This window comes from Elgaria multicarinata, chromosome 1 (genome assembly GCF_023053635.1).
Source record: "Elgaria multicarinata webbii isolate HBS135686 ecotype San Diego chromosome 1, rElgMul1.1.pri, whole genome shotgun sequence".
Taxonomy (NCBI): Eukaryota; Metazoa; Chordata; class Lepidosauria; order Squamata; family Anguidae; genus Elgaria; species Elgaria multicarinata.
In genome coordinates, this window is record NC_086171.1 from 141,887,101 (window position 1) to 141,908,938 (window position 21,838).

Genomic DNA, 21,838 nt, shown 5'->3' on the forward strand with positions numbered 1-21,838 from the left:
CAATTGGACAACCCAAGCACTGCAACTTGGTTGATAACCAGTCACATGTAACTCTACAAACCCAGCAGCGCCATTTCTCTGACCCTCTCTCTTTGAAGAAAAAGAAAGTTAACATGATCGGCAGCTCAATCAAAGCTACGTAGCAAAAGAAAGGAAATCATTTTTGTTTTAAAAGTGACAAAAAACTAAAAGCACTGATGATTTTTCATGTGTCGTGAGTAGTCATTTCTCCCCCTTGTTATGATTTTTGTAGAATCATGCTCACAGTTTGTATGGGCAAGAATAAAGCACTCTTGAATGAAATAATTTCTTGCTTTCATCTTGCATAATTCACTCCAGCAAGCACCCTGCTGCGCTGTGATGTCTTGTGCCAGTGAAGCTCAGTCTTTTCTTAAAAAAACACCATTTATCTATCGTTGTGCAGCTGCATGTTCAACTTATCATCATACCTGCAGGATAATGCTCCCAAAAGCATTCTTCAGTAGATTAACTGCATCAGCATGAGACAGCCCATCCAAAGGTTCTCCATTAATACTGACAATCCGATCGCCAACCTAAAAGGGGGGAGGGGAGCACAATAGCAACCAAAAAAATTACTAGCATTAAGGAAAATTGGAAGAGTGCTCAACATTTCGTGCAAGTTTGGCACTGTATATCCACATTTCTCAGTTACAGAAAGGCAATACAGATTTGCTGTATTTCTACTGATCATAGAGTGTTCTTCATAGTGAGGATAAAACACCCTTCCGAAAAGTAACAGCCCCTACCTACCACAAACAAAGAGCCAGGAGTGATTTCCCCCCAGATTTGGTTAGTGTGCCAGCTGCATCAGTTCCTGGCACAATCAGACCTGGCCATGCACCTCCCATTTAGACTACTGTAACATGCTCTACGTGGAACTGTCCTTGAAAACCACCCAGAAATTTCAATTCGTGCAGAATAATGCTAATAAAACTTGACTGGGTCAAAGTGTTGGAATCATGTGTCCAATTTACTTATCTGTTGCACTGGCTGCCAGTTTATTTCCAAGTGCAATTCAAGGTGCTGCTAAAATGTTTAATGATATAAACAGTTTGGGACTGAGCTACTTGAAGATCATCTCTCATCTGAATCTGCCCAGCCTTTTAAGATCAGCTGGTGCCGCCTTCTTACATTTGGCACTGCCTTCTGAGGTATGGCTTGTGGCAACATACTGAGGGCTTTCTATGTATATGGAGCTCTGCTCTCCAAGATGTTAGGTCATTTACCTCTCAGTGTGTTCCACCAATTATTGAAAACATTGATTTGAAATCACATTTTTGATTCTGTTGTTGCTTAATTTAATGTATTTATTGTTAGCTTTGGCTCTGGTTGCTGCTTTTAGTCTGGTAATTTTGTTTTAATGATGGATTATTACTATTTTATTCTTGTGTTTGTTTTATCCTTTGTTAGCTGCTTTGAGCAACTCCTTTTTTGGAACGGGAAAGTGACACATGACTTTTTGTATAAATAAAATTACTATCATGGAAAGTGCTGCAGAATACATGCATATATGAATGGTATACACAAAATGGTTATCTATGTAAGATATGTTCACAGGGGCAGAAGCAAGTAGACAAACAAGCTTTTAAAAAAAAACAACCCCGCAAGAATTCCATAATTGTGTGGTAGCCAGTGAAAACGTCTCCTTGCAAGTCCTTCTTGAACGGTTGCGTTAAAAGGGCACTTTCAGTGTTTCTTATTTTTCTAGCAGATAATATTTATTTACACGTAGACTTTACCCACCATCAGTCCAGTTAAATATATTGAGATATGGTTAGCATTACAAGTCATAAAGATATTCTACCTTCCAATTTAGCCTTCCAATTCACCAAATAATAAGCTCTGAATCTAGTGGCCAGTTCAGACATTTAAAATTTTCTTCATGCAAGTAGGGATGGGTGATCCTCCAAACATCAGCTTGCTGCTCATATCTCCTCGATTTGTGCTCGCTTTTGCGATTGCTGTTCGTTTTGGCGCAAACAGGAAAATTACACAAAATGAACAACTATCGAATATGAAACTTGCCAATTGCCTCCATAGATTAAAGCGTGAATGGTTTAAAAGGTGCACATTTTGAGAAGGTTAAGCATTTTTCAAATACACATTTTGTGAACATGAAAGGAAGTTTGAGAATTTACAAATATTTCTGAGAAAATGGGCTCTCATTTGTATTCAGGATTGCAAACAAGGCATTTTAGAGTGATTTGCGAACTGGGGGGAAATCTCCTACGTGGATATATGCAAGATGTACCACAACATTCCACTGAGAAGCATTTATGTAGAGAATCCAAATTGAGAACTGGGACAACCAGAGCATTAAAGGTTATAGGAAATGAAGCTGTGAATATTTATTAGCATTTCTTTTAGGTTTTGGAGTAGGTACGGTTATTTTTCTGAATACCTTTGCTGAATGTCCAAAACATTTAAGGATAAATGAAACATTCAGGAACTTTGCCACACAATGTATCCTGAGCGTCCTTGGGGAGACATCCACATGGAAAGCACAAGCTTTGACTGTTTGCAGAAATAGCTGCAGGCACTTGGAAACAATCCCCACGATTGCATAGGTTGAATATAATACGAGTGTGATGACAGAAATTGCTGCCCTGAAGCGATAGCTATATATGTGGATGTTCTAGGTCACAATTTACATTCTCCATATGACTGCTTCCCAGGGAAAGTTAAAGAATGGTGCTTTGAGAACATTTGGAATGTCTGAGCTGGCTTCTAGATTGCTGAATGTTCAGATAAAAAGAAAGCATATTTCTTAGTGTTCTGCCAACATGAGGGTCGGGGCCAGCTCTTCCATTGGGGCTTCTTCAGGCAGGTAATTGTAGGTGTTATTGAAACGGGAGGCAATGGTTAGGTATTTAATTTCTTAATATTGTATTTTTACTACCAGGGAGGACGAAACACACTTCTGGCATATTCTGCCTCATATGCAGAATAACTTGACTGGCCTTGGGTTCAACTGGCTGTGCACCTCGATTTGTGGGGCACCATTTGCTGCTTCGCCTCAGGCAGAAGCATTTCTTGGGACACACTTGATGAGGTTACAGGGAATCAAGATTCCAAAAGTTTAATTATCTGTTTAATTATTAGGCATCCCATATTGGTTTTAAGTAAATTCACAGAAGTTGTTCAAGTTCTTTCCATTTCTCTCTGAAATGGCAGATTATATGACATGAGCTCAAGGCTCATTTGCAGACACTAGAGCACATTACAACACAGTTTTCCATTACTGCTATTGTAGAGCCACTCACAATAGCTGATGACGGCAATGTTGTTAATCAGTAACAAGAAAGAAACACTCCCAACAGTTGGAAGTGGAAGTGTATATAAGTATATCTCCAACAAGATAAAATCCTTTTTGGAGAGAGAAAAAGCAGTGGCATAAAAAGAAATAAAAGAAATGGAAATAACACTCTCCCTTTCACTTACTTTGAGTTTCTGTGTACGAGCTGCTACTCCACTGGCTTGAATCATGGCAATGAAGATTGGAATGTCTCCCAAAGGGCTTCCTTTGCCACCAGCTATACTGATACCAAGAGCATCATTTGGACCCTTAATAGAGAGAGCATTGTCATAACCATTCGTATTGCCATAATTTAAAAACTATATCATATGCACCAGCAAAGCATTCCCTCTATTCAAGCATTCCATCACTATTTCTTTTAATATTGTTTTAGGAAGAACTAAATACGTGTGCAATGAAAGCATGTTTATTTGCAGAAGAAAAGGAATCATACAATATGTCAGTGGTTCCTTTGCAAGGGACTCATATTGCCCCATTGCTAAAATTATTAAAACTACACACTGTACATTTGGTTTCCAATATGGACATATGTAAAGTTGAGGTAAGATAATGGCAGGATTGTGTGCAACTAGTAAGGCTTGCTTTGGATGATATTTCACTCAAACACATAACGATTAGAACTATAAGTTAAAACATGAGTGGTATAGACCCATTAAGTGTTAATATATATATTTACACACTGGAAGAACTGTAGCACAGTATCCTTGGGAAAAGGTGAGAAAAAACATTGAAAAGGTGAAAGGAAGAATGCACTGACCCTTATTATCTCTACGGTCCTTGGGCTCATGTCTGCTCCAACTAAAACAGAAATGAACAATTACTTTCTGTAATGAATAGGTAATGCCAACAGGAGATTATGGTCCCCACTTGCCTTTCAAAATTATCACTTGCTAAACATGGAGGTGATGAACCCATTATCCACTGGGGAGTGTTCAAATGTTCACCCCTCCATTAAAGTTAACACATAATTTAAAGCACACACAAACACACGGTGACTTCATCCCTTGATGATGATATAATAACAATTTCCTTTGTTAAAAGTTTACTTTACTAAGTTAATCATGCATAAATACCCCATGATACTTCACTATTTATGTTACAATGAAATGTACATAATTAGAAATGACAGCTAATATATACAAAAACATCATATATTTGAAAATTAAGCTCCTGTCCTGATTCTTTTTCAGCATTGGATGGAAGTAATGGGGACGGAAGATAAAAGACCAATGTGCCAGTAAGTATTTTATTGTGGCTTGAACGTTAGTAGGTAACAACTGCATGTGTGGATTGAAAAAGTATTTGGGCCATTTCAGATAGAGACTGGGTTCGGATGACACACTGTAGCTCGTCATGAGTTACTTAACCTATGGTGCGACGTGGCACCCATAGGCGTCAAATTGGGCTTGTCGTTTCCTGCAAAGCTGGCAAGGGTGGGTTTAACCCTTGCATAATTCATGCTTGCTGGGTTTGCACAACATGACAATCCCCGAGTGGGGGTTGCATATTCAAAATACGCATGTGCCCCAGTCTTAAATAACCCACGGTGTGGCTCCTGCATGTGTGGGATGCACGCAGGACATGTGTGGCACCATTTTGAATACCCATGGTGGAATGTCATGTTGTACAAACAGCCCCAGAGTATTAGGTTAGGCTAGTGGTCAGCATATTAGAACTTCCTAATCAAAAACTCCAGATTCCACCATGAGTTAATCACTTCCTTAATACAGACCATTATGCTGATCACTTTAAAGCTCAAAATCTCTGACTAGCTCTGCGATAGCCTCTTTCTTTGGAGCAAATGCTCTTCTGCTGGGCTTTCCTGGAGCTTTCCCCACATGCAGGCATTACTGCTAAGCATTGCTTCCTTGAGGTGAGGTTTATGGGCCAAGACATTAAATAATAATAATAATAATAATAATAATAATAATAATAATAATAATAATAATTTTATTTGTTACCCGCCGCTCCCTCTAGATCGAGGCAGGATACAACACAAATTAAAACACCATTAAATACATACAACTAATTCAAACGTTTAAAACCAGTGCATCATTAAAAGCAGAACACCATTTAAAAAGGCATCGTAAAATTCAACTGGGTAGGCCTGCCAGAATTAGCACTGAATTAGAGTAGGATTTGCACGTTCTTTTCCATACCTGAGTTTCTGTGAGAGGAATCAGAAGATGACCTCTTAGTGCTGACAAAATTCTGCAAAGTGGAGATAACTGGAGCAAATGTAGGGTGAAAGTGACTATGCTGGCTTAACTGAAAATCAAAGACAAAACTGATAAGGCTCAAGAAAGAAACAAAAATGTATTTTATACCAACTAAAATACATTCAAAGGCAGGCCCATGTACCATGTATTACAGTGGGCCTGTTCAGAAGATACCTTAAACCACGTCTTTAACCATGGCAGTTAAGCCAGAAAGCCAGGCCGTGTTCAGAAGACACCTTAAACCATGGCTTTAACCACAGTGAAAAAGGCAAAAGAGCCTTATTCACCATGGTTATATTATTATTATTATTATTTATTTATATAGCACCATCAATGTACATGGTGCTGAACAGAGTAAAACAGTAAATAGCAAGACCCTGCCGCATAGGCTTACATTCTAATAAATGGTTAAAGCCATGGTTTAAGGTAACTTCTGAACACAGCCCTGCTTTCTGGCTTAACCACCATGGTGTCTTCTGAATGGGACCAGTGTCTCTTATCCATTATATATCCATGGTATCGATAAACCAAAAATACCTACAACCCGGTCTCCTCATTACATCAGTTGATGACATTTCCAAAAGCAGTGACAATTAAGAATTCTCCCGGATAGTCACAACACTAATACTAAACAGAGATGCATAATGATCATGTGGGAGTGTTTTCCCTCTTTTATATATGGATCTCCAAATATCTGTGTTTGAAACATGTTCTAAGAGACTGGCCAGAAGCATGCAGGGACAGAAAGACCATGTGCTTGAGACTTTATTTAACACACCTCCTCCTTTTTACTTATATGTGTTCTAGACCATGTGAGCATTTCCCCAAAACATTCATCCATATCAGAAGCCCTGGTGCCAAGCTGCAGCTGTGCAAGGCTTGTGTCTGGAAAGAAAAACAACAACCCAAATCTCCTCTAGCTAAATAGATTTTCAGACCACAGAGTGCTAATGAAATGTCTGCAGAATCTGGATTAGTGCTCCTCAGGGTGCATGGAGAATTCATTAGCAGTAGCTTTCTGCTCTCTAGAGTACTCTTCAGACTAGCAGGGAAGAAGGAGACGAAATAATACACATGTGAAAGCTGCAGTGCAATAGTTCAGGTGCAGCAAAATACCAGATGTGCATCAAAGCTTGGCACCTGGGCATCTGTAATGAAAGGCCATAAAAACTGGAGAATGACAGCAAATGGAAATGAGAAAGGGTGAAAAATGGTTTTGTTAACAATCTCGCTGCCTTCCTGTGAGATCTTAGTGATTACTTGGCAGATTTCTACAGTCAGAATCCTTTTCCTTAGTGTTGCCATACATTCTTACATAATATTGATATGCAGTGCCTTACTTTAATAGTTTTAAATGCATTTTATTGCTGTAAAGCTTGTTCGCCACCAAGGTTGCTCCAAGTGGACTGCAAGGCAAGACTATACAATTATTCAGTGCATGGTAAAATTGCTCGTAAATTGTAAAAAAAAAACGTATTTACTTCTAAGATAGGATTCTTAGCCCCTTTTCTGTTGCTATGTTGTATCAATGGACAAAATGCATTGTCTCAAGAGTTGAGAGAGACTTTTTGGTCACCAATAATATAGGATCAACTTTGACTCTCTGAATTATACCTATAAGGCAAAGTCATCACAAACTGTTTTTTGTATCACTAATCTCACGTTTTTTATTAATGCACTACCATGTGCCACTAACCTGGCTGTTCTGAGATGTTTTTCGTGATGAGAGCCAAGATCCAGCCTTCAGTCGTCCAATCTCTAGCTGCACAAGCCCTTGAGCACACTTAGGATATGGAAGAAATACAAAGTTTTCACTTGCGGGAATGGAAGGCGAAATGACGAGATGAGACAAGAAGGTAGATTTAAATCGGGCCACATTTATTTGTATATTTCTGCAAAGGAAGATGGAGGCCTAGGCGGGCATCCTATCTTGGTCAATGTCTTGGCCATAATTGGGATCTGGTGAGCCATTCATATCCTGATAGGTGACGCATGTATATCACTACCCGTCAAGATTCCCCTTTTGGGGTAAGGTAGGCCTTCCAATGTCACTCCCCCCAGGTTGCAAAACTCTGAGTGAGTAAGGTTGGCCTCAGAGGTAACCCTTATCCTGTAATCTGGTGCTGCAGGACTCCCAGCTGAGGGTCTTAGGTGTTACCAATCACCACAACAGTGCCTAAGATTGCTTACCAACCTTATCCTTGCTCCCGATGCCGGTACACCTGCCCCGATAAAATGTGACCAGATTCAACCAATTAGCCTATTTAATACTCTCCCATTGTCTTACAATGCGAAGTAGGCGAGGGGAAAAAAACAACTGAAAAAAACTGGGAGCAAAAAAAATCTACTTGGCCCCCCTAGGAGTGACTGGCAAGCCCACACTGTCTACAGGGAGGGAGCTTCGAAACAAAGTGGGAGGGGTGACAGCTCCCTAAATAGGCTTACAGTCCCCTCCTAGCCTCAGTGGCACCACGTGGGTGACCGCCAATGGCAAGCAACCACATGTTGCTCTCGCTGCTACCTGCAACTGCCTCCCCACACCCAGGCAAGCCGGGCGTGGTTGTAAGGCCTTTTTCCAGATAACCCATTCATTATTGAAGAAGAAGAAAAAGGAGGAGGAGGAGGAGGAAGAGAAGAAGAGGAGGAGGAAGATCTAGGCAAAATCAAGCTCACAGCTTGATCAAGCTTATCCCCACCTGCCCTGCCCAAAGTAATGCTTAACGACACAACAATCAATTGCAAATACAGTATTTAAAATGGAGGTGTAGAACCTCTTTTAGCCGAATTCCATTTCAGAGATGCTCCTGGGGACCACAAAGTAAAAGGGGCAGGGACAAAAATGCCAGTATGTTTTACTTCAACACTCTAACTGCCAGTAACTAAGTCTTAGGAGAGGCATTTCTATTAGCTAAGTTTTCTGTGCTCACAGTGTTTTTATTCGAGGCGCCATTAAAATGTGTTTTCCCAACCCAGATATTTCGAAGTGGTGCCTTCCTGGTAGGATTATGCCACAGAATTCTTTTTAAAAAAATTATGTGTCTCTTTTACTAAATAAGCAAGTGCATAATTCTTTCTTTTAATACTTGTTTGAAAACTTTACCTGCCACTGAGATTAATTCACACAAGTACAACTTTCATTATTGTATATTAATCAAATCTCTCTCTGCCTCCAGCATTAATGGCTATGTTAAAAATCTTGGCTAATTAAGCTATTAGATGTTCTGCTACTATTCTTTGGTGCCGGCAATGTCTTCATCGTAGGTAAAGAAGAAATATGCAGACAGTGTTGTGTCTGTGACTCTATGGTAGAAGTACCACAGCTAACAGTTTCCCCAGCTTTTGTTGCATTAACAAGTATTCAAATAAATGCCCAAATCTGAAATTGGTCAGTGCACCTGTTTTAGGAATGGCCAGGATTAATAGCTCTCCAGCTCTTTAGGAAATTATTTATTTCCAAGAATTTCCAAAGGAGTGATACAGAGATACATTAGGCACATCAGACAGGTCTACAATTATGAGAAACGTGCTCTGAATTATGCAAGGCACTTACACTCTTATGGAAAGGCAGCATTGAAGAAACACATTTTCAAGGCCTGCTTAAGTGGCTATACTGAAGGGGCCAATTGTAAGTCAATCAGAAAAGAGTTCCATAATTTGGGGGCTACTACCGAGAAGGCCCTCATGTTCCCCAACTTCACTGATCTTACTCATGGGCACATAGCAAGACTACCGGAACAGATCTTAGCATTTGGGAAGGATTATATGGGTCAAAGTCAGTTGATAATAGCCTTAGTTCATCTTGAGCAATATCATAATCTTAGCTTGCAGAATGCTTGTAACTGCTGTTAAGCACTCAAGAATATACCGTGCACTCACCTTAAGAATGGTGGCAACCACCTCTTGTGACGCATGTCTTACATCCTCTCCATTGACAGATAAGATCTGATCCCCTTGAATTAACCTTCCATCAAGGTCTGCAGCTCCTCCTTTGACAATGTCAGAGATAAATACTCCACTTCCATTTCTAACAGTGCAAGAAGCAGATGTATTACTACACAACCAAACATATGTTCTAAATGCTATATGCACATAAAAGGTTACTGCAAACCCTAGAAATACATTTAAATGTTCCTAGCCCAGGACAAGCAATACAACAAACTCCAGTTCTAATCTTATTTTTAAATGGAAGTTGGAATATATCCACATCAACTGAGGGAAATCCTGATTTGAGTTCTAAGGAGCAACTAAACTAGAGCCTAGACTGGTCTTAAAATGAAATACCAACACATTCTGCTAAGAGTTTAAATTATAATCACAAACAGAACTATCTGAGTAATCCTTACAATAGCCCTGCAGGAATATTCCATCATTATCATTCCTTCTATTTTCGATAGTCAGGCTGTGAATGCTGTTGAACCAGAACAGCACCACCCATGAACAGGTGGAATGTATCAGCAATCTTGGGAGAACCCCAAGGTTTGCAGAAGTTCAGAAAAAATAATTAGAAAAAAAGCCTTACGAGGAGAACCCCTCCCTCCTACAGCCCAATGAGGACTGAATGTGCGCAGTGGCCACAGAACACTGACTGAGGGTCAAGCTACAGTATGAAGCTACTGCTAACCAGCCAGTGGCTAGGCTCTAATTCCTGCTCCCACAGAACACTGCTCTTTTGTAGAATTGGGTAACAGCTGACCACTGGCTAGTTACATATATTGTTCCCATGCATCCCCAGATAAGACCGAGGGAGAAAATAAGAAGGTGGCACTCTTCGCCATGCTACACCTCCACCATCACCCCACCCTCTCTCTCTCTCACACACACACAAACCAGGAATGGGGAAATTGAATGGGAAGTCACTGACACGCTACCTAAAGCATTATCAAACCACAGCAATCATATTCAGCATCTCCAAGTTGGTGAAATGCTCTCCCACAACTCAGTTCCTGCAAATAGGATGGTGAATTGCGGGGAAGGCATTTCACCTCAGCTCTAGGACAAACTGAATAAATTTTTATAAAGGATGTCATGCCTCTATAATGCTGTTTTGTTTTCACTACAAGACTATTCTAAACTGAGCTATGATTGAGTGTAGTCCTTACCGTTTTCCGACAATACTCAGCCCCAACCCTCTGCCCATTTTCCTTTGGAGGTCTACATCAAAAATTTCCAAATTCTCTTCATCTTTATAGTGAGCTTCATCTCTATATACAACCAGTTGCACTTTCTGAGGTGTCTGCCTCAATGCTGTGATAGCATCTTCATGACCAGCATTCCTCAAGTCTATGCCATTAACCTGGAATAAGAACATATTATACTCACAGGACTCTTTTTTACTGGATTTTAATTAATCAGTTAAAGCAGTACATCAAAATAAATCAATTTATTGTTAAAGAAGTCACATACAGTAGGAAAGCTTTCAGCTGATAAAAGGCAGTGATAACTATATAACATTTTCACATGGCATTTCATAACCTAAATTATGTAGATGGAAAATCTGTGAGAGTCTCAGTGTAGAATTCTAGAACGTCAACTCTATAAGCTGCTTTTCCCAAAGGCAAACTGCAATGAGTTTTGGGCTCATAACACCCCTCCCCTTCCTTATCAGGTGCAGCCATGAGATCAGAAGCTTCTACTTGTGTTCTAGATTAACCCCAGTTTAGCATGTCATTAAAACATCTTAACTATGGTTAGTGGTAACAAGCCAGCTTTATAAACGATTAGCTTGTTTATAAAGTTGGCTTGTTTCCACTAACCAGAACTTGAAGGATTTGATTGATAAAACAAGTCACAGTTAATAAAAAACAGAAACAAAAGCTTTCAGAACCTTCCGTACAGCTGTGCTGAAGGAACAAGGGGGAGAGCCTAGGCTTGTTTTTCTAACCCTAAATTATAGTTTAGCTTCTTATCCAAACCAGTCCATTCTGTGCTAGTCACTTTTTCCAATGCATTGATCAGTATAAACCATGACATTATTTCATATTTCATTTTAGATTGCCATCATTTTAACCTAGAAGTCTTTTATGCCAATACCCTGAAATGTGTCAGTAAGTCAACTTCATGTTTGATACCTTGTATGAAGCATTATTAAATATTCCTTTTTATGAATGTATATGAATCTATGTAGCATTCATTCTTAATTTCTAATTAAATAATTTGAAAATGTAGATTTCCCAGAATTCTTTACACCAAAGCACAAGATTCTAAAACTCAAGAACTGTAAACAGGGTGAAGGACTAACGCTGCAATCCAATTCATGCCTACTGAGAAGCAACTTTTACTAAGTTCAATGGTGCTAACTCCAACGTTCTCATGCATTTCTAGTTGGTTCGCTCTTAATCTTTGTAAACTGCCCAGAAAGCTTCGGCTATGGGGCAGTATAGAAATATAACAAATTAATTAAAAATGAGCAACCATTGTTCTTTTCTTTCAAAATGTAGACAATTTTATAATTCGAAATGCAAGAAAATATTTTTTGCAGATTCCAATAGATGGCACACAAGACCAGTACTGCACTTTTAAATTGCAGTTAAATTACACTTAAAACATTATTATTTCATAAATGGAGCCAGGACACTGATTGTATAATATTCCTGACAAAATAGAAAACCTGTTTTGGTTGAAATAAAGAAATATGAACCACATACTGTACTATAATTCCTAGAAGATGCAGGCCTAACCTCCCCCAAAGCAGTTTTTACGATGTAAGAGACTATCTTTTAATTTAGGGGAGAACTGAATAAATACGCCTGTCTTTTCTTTTTTAAAAGTTTTCATTTTAGGATCAAATTTAGCAAATTTGGAGAATGGTGCCATGGAGATGGATAACGGTAGCAAATATAAACATTTGTGGAACCAAGGCGTATAACTAAAGGCAGGTGTAGTACTTGGTCCTTACTCCTGTTGCTGATCAACTGGTGGGTAATTTTGCACTGGGGGGTACATGAGCACATTGGGGTCTAGGGTTCCGATAAATGTGTAGATGCCAGAAAGTATTTGCACTTGAAGGCAACTGCTCTAGGCCCAAGGATTTCATTGAAACGCCGCCAATTATTCTCCAGCACTCTGATGCCTCAGCTTCATTCCATATCTCCTATGCCATTGATTCCAAATATTCCTTCTGGAAACAGTGAAGAATATGCAGTAGATGCCTGACAAGCTTTTTTTGTTGTTGAACCTTTTCTGTGACTCGTATCGCTATCAGTTTGTTAGGGTATCAGTTTGTTAAAGCATAAGAATAGCAGCTAGCATAAGAAACATTTTGTGAAAGAGTTGTTAAGAGCAATTCCTGAGCAGTCCTCAATGTTTTCCTAACCTCTGTACATAGAAGTCATTACAGGTGTGTTGGGAATTTGTGTATACCTGCCACTGAGATGTTTCCAGTTGCTCTGCAGCTACAGTGAATTTTATTCCTTTTCTAAGTTGCAATCAAATACATACTTATTTCTTAACCATTTCTATGTAGCATTCCAGTACAAAATGTATGAAAGGCAGCAAGATCCATAGAGTGGCTTGAGCAAGCATAGCTTCAGTTGATACTTTGCGCAGAATCCAACATATGTCCTACTTAGAGTAAAGCCATTTAAATGAATGGGGCTTTAGTTATGACTAATTTAAGTCCCATTCATTTTAATGGATCTACTCTAAGTAGGATTTACACTGGATTCTACCCTTTGACCATAAGTTAAAGAATATAACTGATTCTGGGTTGAAGTAAATATATGCAAGGTTTTCTTAATTTGGAAATACTTTTCAATTCTTAAATCAAGAGATGTGTGCAGTACACCAAATTATTCTAAACAGAATCAGAACTAGTTAAATTCCATCGTTTCTATGCATAATATTTATAGTAATAAATCCATTATTTCAACTCTGTGTTTGTTGTAACTCCAGTACAGTGCCTATTCCTCCCTCCAACACCCCGCCCCCGCCCATGTATGGAAGATAGAAACATCGGCCAGGTTTGGACAACATGCTAATCAACGGTTGGTTTCCATTTTGTTCCTATCCGCCCACCCCTGGTTGATTACTGTGTTGTCCGAACCCAGCCATCGAAGGAATTAAGCATGAATCTCACCTCAAGTATTTGATCACCAGCCCAAAGTCGACCATCTCTAGCAGCTGCCCCTTCTTCATAAACTTCATGTATTACAATAGCATCCTAATGGAACACATCAATTACGTATTAACGTTTGTAAGTTAAAAGAAAGTTCCAAGTATGAAAATAATAATAATTGTACTACAGTTTCTAAACAAGGCAAACATTGGAGATCACCTAACCATGGCCACAAGATTTTGAGTGGACCAAGTGCTCCTTGGGACTAATACTGACCAGTGTTAATTCTAACCAGTTTCAAAGCCTTGTTAAGAAGAAAGCCTAGTTAATCGTCCTAACCTAATGCTTGATCATAGTTAAGATGATTGAAAGAGGGTGGAATTCACATCTGAGAACAAGCAGAGGGAAAATGCAGTTCTGTAGCCTACTTGAAATCTCTTAAGCGTGATTAGATTAGCAGTGTTACATCAGCTTCAGTTATTAGGGTCACAGAAAGTATCTTCCTTTTTCCATTGCTACAAATCTAGATTTTTGGCTACAAGTATGATCCTAAAGTTTGATACTATCCAGTAATTCTTGCTAGCCTTTTAGCTGTTTTATACAGACTGACATTAACTACATATGAACTCTAGGTCAACTTGTGCTTTACTCCAGTTTAACTTTTATGATAGTTTTAAATGATACTGTTATGAATAATGACTGTTTTAAGACCTTCATGGGGATGGTCAGCATTAATTAGGAAACTGATGCCTTGTGTTGAGTGGCTGCAATTTCCTCCACAAAAGGAAATGAAATCCAGAAGTTTATTAGTTTTATTACTGCAGCATCAGATGTTTCTCTAGGGAATATTTCAATGATATACACCTATTGTCAGGAGCAGAGTCCCTGATAAGGGGCGGGGGGGGGGGGAAGCGGGGTTTAAACAGCATATGTTTACCATTTCATCAGCGATACCATTGGCTATGAAACAGAATGCTGACTGCCCCCATGGAATGCTTCCTATCTTTCAGTTTTAATGACCAGCTATATAAAAGGGGAGAACAATTCATGCTAAAAATTCAAAAGTGATATTAATAAACAGAAGAGCTATGCTAAGAAGAGCATAAATTAAACTTTAGAAGAAGATAGGTATAATGGATACACAAAACAAGTATAAGATGGCGGAGAGACTAGGGACTAGGCAGCTGCATTTCAGAGAATGATTTAGGAGTTATAATGAAATAACAATTAAAATCCACAACATGCTGCTCTGATGCTGCTGTGGGCATGATAAGGTTAACATAGTTTTTGGTTGCATCAACTAGAGCATGGTTTCCAAGACTAGAGGAGTAATAGCATAGAGTAAGACCACAGTTAAGAGTACTAGGTCCTGTTCCTGATGGTACCGAGAGAAAAAAGAATGTTCACAAGTTGTGAATGCTTCAGCAGCAACCTATCATGCCCTTGCTAGGGGAATCCTCTTCAGAGGACATACTAGATCTCCCAGAGATGAACAACACCAAGGAGAAGTTCATGCCAGAAGAAATGGAGGAGCCTGAGCCCTCAGGAGAGATGAGCCCACAAGGGGAAGAGAAATTTACCTCTGAGACAGAGGTCGAGTGAGTCCCTAGCCCCAACAGAGGCAACATCTCAAGAAGGTCAGAAGAGGCCCTGCAAGAAGGAGTGCCTGTTTGCAAAGGAAGGTGCTTCTTGAGTATAGGTCTCCTTGTAAACAGGGCCCTCCTCATAAGGAGGACATCTTCCAGATGCATCTGAAGTGCTGCAGTTGAGTCCTGGGTATGGCTCTGAAAACTCCAGCTTATAAGCTCTCAGTTGAGACATGCTGCTTGCTGGAAAACCACCTTATTTCAGTTCTCAGTACCTTGAAACCTTGCTTTGGACTGGTCTCTCATGCTGCTGTGCCCTGGACTCCTGATAAGTCCCTGCTTATGGACTGCCTCGGCTCCCATCCCCAAGACTGGTAATGCCCTGCTTTAACCTTTTGTTTGCTTACTGATTTCCCTAAATAGATTTGCCCCTAGTTTGCCCCAGGGCTGAGCCAACCCAGGAGTGAAGTGTGAAGATGCGCAACCTGTTGACAGTAATCCATATGGTAAGCATTTCTATATGTTATGGTTGGGGCAGGAGTCTTTCTTCACAGAAAGAGGCTATCTTCAGCAGCATGCCGCAGTATAATGGTGGTTCAGCACTAATACTACTATTTAGTATTTTATATCATTGTTTTACCTAAGTGCTCAAAATGCTTTAAATACATAATTTCAATAAACATTATAACAATGCTGTAAGATACACCAGAGTTATTACAGATGGAGCTGAGAGACAGTGGCTTGCCTAAGGTCATACAATAACATCACAAAGGAGACCAGATTGGATTAGGGACTTTTCCAGATCCAGCTCATGGTCTTAATCACCAGTCATTTATTCTACATACTGAGAGGAGAGAAGTAACATCGATGCACTCCTGAAAAAGGTTATCCGTCAGAATGTCCAAGACTTATTCTGTCCCCAAACTGGGTCTGAACTCAGACTGGAATAGATCCAGATAATCAGTTTCATTCAAGAGCTCCTGCAGCAGAGATACCCCCATTCTCTTGAGTAAGTTGCCCAAGAAGCAAGTATATGTGACCAGATAGTTAGCTTGAATTTGATTCCAAGGAGGGTTTTTTTTCAGGAGGGGCTGCACTACTGCCTACTTAAACGCAGTGGGGACCACACCATTCCACAATGATTTATTCACCATTACCCTGATCCATCTGGCTAGCTTGAAGAAGCCAAGAAGAGAAAGGGTCAAGAAAGAATGTGGTGGGTCGTACAGATGCAAGCATCCTGACCATGTTCTGGAAAGACTTACAGATATCCAGTGAGCTTAATAACTGAGAGTAGGGATTAAACCAGGGTTTCTGCAGTCAAAGTTCAACACTCTATCCACTAAACCATTTTGGCTTTATTTCCCTTCAGCTGTAACACTGTGTTGTGTTTATGAGTTGGCGTGAGTCTGTATGCTACCTCCCCTCCCTCCCACACATTACTAGCAAAGATTTAAAGCGTTCTTCAGAAGAATCCGTGGTTTGTTGTTGAATCAATACTTGGCAAATGGTAGTTTATTATCAAGCCAAAACACATTTCATCTTTTTGATATCCTGGCTTGTTAAATTGTGGTTTGATCAAACCATTTGCTATGTTTAGAAGCAACAAGGAATCACATATTCCTTGAAATCATAAATGGAAGCTTTAAATCTCCTCTCCACATGAATGAAGAAAGGGGAGTCTCATGTAAATAACAAGAAACATGGTTGGTTGTTACACTACATCTATGAATTTGTCTACTTCTAAATACTTGTATTCTGGTATATTCTGTTTTATTTGCCTAAGCATTCATATACATTCCATCTGAAATATGGCTTTCTCCATAAACTTCGACCTACAGAAAAACTAAACACTGTAAGTTCTTAGCAGAGATACCAAACCTTAAAACACCCATGTGAGTGCTAGCCAAAGTAAAATATCCAAAAATAAAGCTCCCGAGTGTTTTCAGTGGCTAATCCTAATGGAAATGAACAGGTTTTAATAATTCAGTCTTTTAGCTAACATTTATTAATTTATTAAAACATTTGTATCCCACCGTATATCACTGGGATCTCAGGGTGGCATACAGATAAAATCAAACAGTATAAACCAATAAATAATGTACTCAGCTAAAAACAAATTAAACCATTTAGAACTTGCTTTCTATATAAAGTCATTCATAATGGAAAGGATAGTCAGTGGGAGGTTATAGAACTTGTTGAGTTTAAAAAATATTTTTAGTGAAGCAGCACTACATCACTCAGGGCAAGGTGACACAAAATGAGAGAGACATGAAGAGGAAGGAAATAATAACATCCTTGCCCTGGAGCAAACTTTGTGATCAAGAGATTGTTTAGAAGCTCCTTCTTTTGCAGTCCCAAGGCTCTGAGTATTTACAACCACTCTGCTATTGCAAAATCTATGCCAAAGCTCTGGTTTGTGTGTGGCGGTGGGTGGGTGGAATTACTAAACATTTACTTACAGAAAGCTGGAGCACTTTATATCACAAATGACTTCAGATTTAAATATAGTTGATAAAAAAGAGATCTTAATCTGTTGCACAATCAAATTACTGATACAATTAGGAAAAGGGCAATTTAAATAATAATTAACAAGCTCCTGTAACTGACCAATTTCACAGGAACAGTGGAAAAATGCATCCAGAACGGACGCTAGACAGGTGAATAAACTTCCCTACAATACAGCCACCAACTTTTCAGGATGCAACCCGGTTATATCAAAGTCATAAGATCTGGTCCCATGCCTAATAATAAATGTGTAGATTTGCTGTTATACACAGCATAGCTTTATGACACAGCACTGAGCAGAGACAGATATGGGTGGACTTTGCAAATGAAACTTTATCTTCCAGTCTTCTGAGGCCATGCCGGTTTCCCATGAGTTTTCTTATATGATACACTGTTAGGCCTCGTCCAAACTCTGTCGGCCCTATGGCTTTGGAGCCTGAGTTTGATTCAACGTTAGATCATGATTATTTATAACTCGGTCCAGTCATGGGAAGCCTGGGAGTGCAGCTCTCCCATCTAATTGCAGGCCAAAGGAGGGTGATACTCCCTATCAACCACAGCTGCAAGATTCAGTCCTGAATTAGGCCTCCGATTTACAGCCTAGGATTGTAAGAACTGAGGAGGAGGATGACTCCACAGGAGATAGGGCCTCAGAATGCCTCCCAAGTTATGGCATCCACTAAAGAGGGCTGAACAAAGATGGCCTCTTAGATGTAGTGCTTGCTTAAGGGCCAGATTTCTCTGTCAGGAAAGATCATCAGAAGGGGAGCTTTGGCAGCCCTTCTCCTGTATTAAAGATGGTGCAGAGTCCGCAGAGCTTTTGCTGAGAACAATGTATTAATTGCCTGGAATAATTACATGCCTGCACTTTTCTGCCTTGAATCCTTTATTGTTAAGACTCTGTCTTGGAATCTATTGCTGGATTTGAACTCTGAATTTGAGTCTGTGTGAATTCTTGCCTTCACACTTCCTCTTGAATAAAGAAATGTGCCAATAGCCTTTGCCTAGACTATCTGATTTACTGGGGTCTATAAACACTGTAAGCTTTGTTGTGAGCTCTGGACAGCTGGTCCACCTAACCTGAGCAGCTGCAATAAAGAGTTTCACTGTTATTTGTGTCCTGTGTCCTGTTGCTAGAATGTGCCAGAAATTTGGGTCTGCCATACACAGGCATTCTGAGACTGTCTGGAGGGCCATAAGACTCTTCCGTTTCTGGAAACTGAGGTCAGAACCAGGCTCTGACCCCAGAGCCCAGAAATTGCTCTCCCCGCCCCCTCGTAGTCGGTATGGTTCTTTGGGAGTGACAACATACATATGGATAATGATGATTCAGTGGACATTATATACTTGGATTTTCAAAAAGGTTTTGACGAAGTACCAAACAAAAGGCCCTTGAACAAACATAGCAGTCATGGAGGTAAAAGGAAGGCTGTCTTATTAACTGGTAACTGGTTGAATAACAGGAAGCAGAGAGTAGGAATAAATAGGAAATTAGCTGCTACAAGAAAAGAATGTTGTACTAAGAAGGTCTTTGGTCTGAGTTAGCAGAGATCTTCTTAAGTTCTTTCTTTCTTAGTGAGATGACAATCCATTTCTTAAGAGCCAGCAATAGAAGCTGGGAAAACTACTTGCAAAGAATATAGGGCAGAATAGCTCAAAGAATAAAAAGGGCAGAATAACTCAAGTGGAATTATCTTTTTACTAAAGTACTGAAGAATAAGTTGCATTTCGTAATCCCAGACGGTGCTTCCAAGCATATTCTGGATTTGCTGAGCTACTACTCTGAGACCTTGTTCAGATGATAACGCTAAGTCACAGTGGTTAAGTATTTTGAGATAAACATTATGGCTTAAATATTGTGAACTACAACTTAGCATATTGTGTGAACCATTCCTAACCATCGTGAGGGCGCTGAGAAGGGATGAAGGAGGATGGAAACGGCACTAGAGAGATCATGAGGAGTGGCAGGGTGGTTTGCTGTTCCTGCTGGGCAGCTCTATAGCCATTCCTGACAACCCACCATGAAGCGGCCTGCCGGCTTTAGATGACCACCATGGCAATCAAAAAACGTGGATTCTCAGGGTGGCTTGTTCATGAAAAATAAGCCAACCTGCAAAAAACATGCGGGTTTGCATGACACGACAACCCACTATGGCTGATCACCTATGGTGGATTGTCGTGTTGTGCGAATCTGGTCACTGTGTCTGAACCCATTCCTGCAAACAAATTATGGTTGGTTAAAAAGCTACAAACCACTAACCATGTAAATGTTTCATTTGTGCTGAAAATTTGTAATATAGTGAATGCATATAGCTGATTAGTCCATGGTTTTTTATGCTTTATATCTTGTGCATATATGTGTATAAAACTAATAGGTTATGTATTCTAGAGAGCAGCTGAGGAAAAAGGTTATCTCCGAAACATTGGGAAATGGTACAAAATAAACTGACACTCATTGCTATTGTTGTTTTTGTCTTCTTTGAGTGCCTACCTGTTGTTGACTGGAGTTTGCAAAATAATGGAAAATTGACAATAAAGGTTGAACATTAAAAATATTTTTCAGTGGAGGGATTTGTTAATCGCTGGAAGCCAGGGATAACCTTTGCAAGAGCCACCTGCATTCTTATAATGTCAAGGATATTTTCAAATTGATATTGTAAGTTTATGCCTTTCAAATCATTAGATTTCTATATTTGGTGTGATTTTTTTTATTTTTTATTTTTGCAAAAAGCTACCATATTTACTATTTTGTTCCTGCCTTTGAATCACATACTTGGAAGTTACAAAAAGCAAATAAGCACACATTTTTGGTTCTCAGCATGATGAATGCCAATGTACTATTAAAAGGAAACAAGAAATCTGTCATTGTAGATCAAAGGAGCTGTCTAGTATGTATGAGATGGCAAAGCTACACGGTGTTTAGCTCAGGGATTTTTTGTGCAAGAAGGGAAGACGGCAGCAGGGAAAGGTTTGTAATTTGGAATGCTGACTGCTCTTTCCTCTCACATACATGTTTATTATAGGTGCTGTGTTCTTATCCCTATTGTGTGCTTGGTAGCAGGGCTGATAAACCTAAGACAAAGGCACAGTATTTTTCCATTCTTCTCTATTTTCAAGGGTGTCCCAGTTACAAGGGTGGACACTACAGCAACCCATATGGAATACTGTCACTGCTACTGATAATTCTCTATTTTTCTGTTCTTTATTAATCCCCCAAAAGGTTTCCCCTTTTATTTTTCTAATTTGTATTTTTGCCCAAGAAAATGGAACGCATATTTCCATTAACTCTTGCAAGCTTACAACTAGCTGCTTAATAATTGGATACATGGTGATCTGGAATAATCTTGCCACCTTCTTAACTTCTTGGTGGTAGCAGGCTTACAGGCATCCCTTCGATGATACAACAGAATTACGATGTGAAGCACTGAGATATTGAGAGGGGATGCCCTGTTAAACTGCAGACTACCACAGCTGCCAATTGTAAAACAGAGAAACTGCAGCTTCATGGTAGAGTACATGGTTTGCATGTAGAAGTGTCAAATCCTAGGCAGCTGCAGAGAAAAGGATCTCAAACAGAGCCTACACAGGTTGTTAAATCGATAGCATACAGCTGGCCTTCTCTTTGTTTGTTTTTTGCTCAAGCAAGCATGCAGGGCCCTGATCCGGATTAGGACCATTGCACAGACGTAGGGGAGACCTTCATTTCAGCCGCCTGTTTTCTAAAATTTGTCATCCCCACATAGGGGCAAATGACACCAAATGGAGGTTTCCCTTTTTTTAGCTCCTCTCCAAGGAGGTTAAAACATCCTTGGAGATGTTTTAACCTTTTTGGCCCCACACGCTTTCTTATGAGCAAAAAACATAAAGACGGTTAGCGGCACACTACATATTTAACAAAATGTGTAGCTTGACCCTCAAGTCTTTCAAAACTAGATAGTATGAACAGCTGGTATAATTCAAGAGAAGGCAGCCCCTTCTATTCTAATAGGGAACAACTATGAAAAGAACGCTTAACCTCCTAATTATACATATTGCTGATGACATGTTTAAATGGAATTGGTATCCACACAGTTATCCACAAGCATTCTTACAGAAGATCAAAATATATGTCAAATCTCATTTCAAACGGTATATA

At 39.6% G+C, this 21,838-nt stretch overlaps 1 protein-coding gene across 1 annotated transcript in view; it reads right to left on the bottom strand.

The window, feature by feature from the left end:
- The window catches only part of PATJ (PATJ crumbs cell polarity complex component), a 187,062-nt gene that overhangs the window by 20,311 nt on the left and 144,913 nt on the right, over positions 1-21,838 (bottom strand). The window contains exons 34-41 of the mRNA XM_063138122.1: positions 13,631-13,714; positions 10,656-10,849; positions 9,433-9,580; positions 7,253-7,339; positions 5,497-5,605; positions 4,095-4,135; positions 3,463-3,585; positions 450-554 (exon numbers count right to left, since the gene is read on the bottom strand). Of these exons, the coding sequence (XP_062994192.1) occupies positions 450-554; positions 3,463-3,585; positions 4,095-4,135; positions 5,497-5,605; positions 7,253-7,339; positions 9,433-9,580; positions 10,656-10,849; positions 13,631-13,714 (891 nt within the window). The remainder of the gene's footprint in view (positions 1-449; positions 555-3,462; positions 3,586-4,094; positions 4,136-5,496; positions 5,606-7,252; positions 7,340-9,432; positions 9,581-10,655; positions 10,850-13,630; positions 13,715-21,838) is intronic.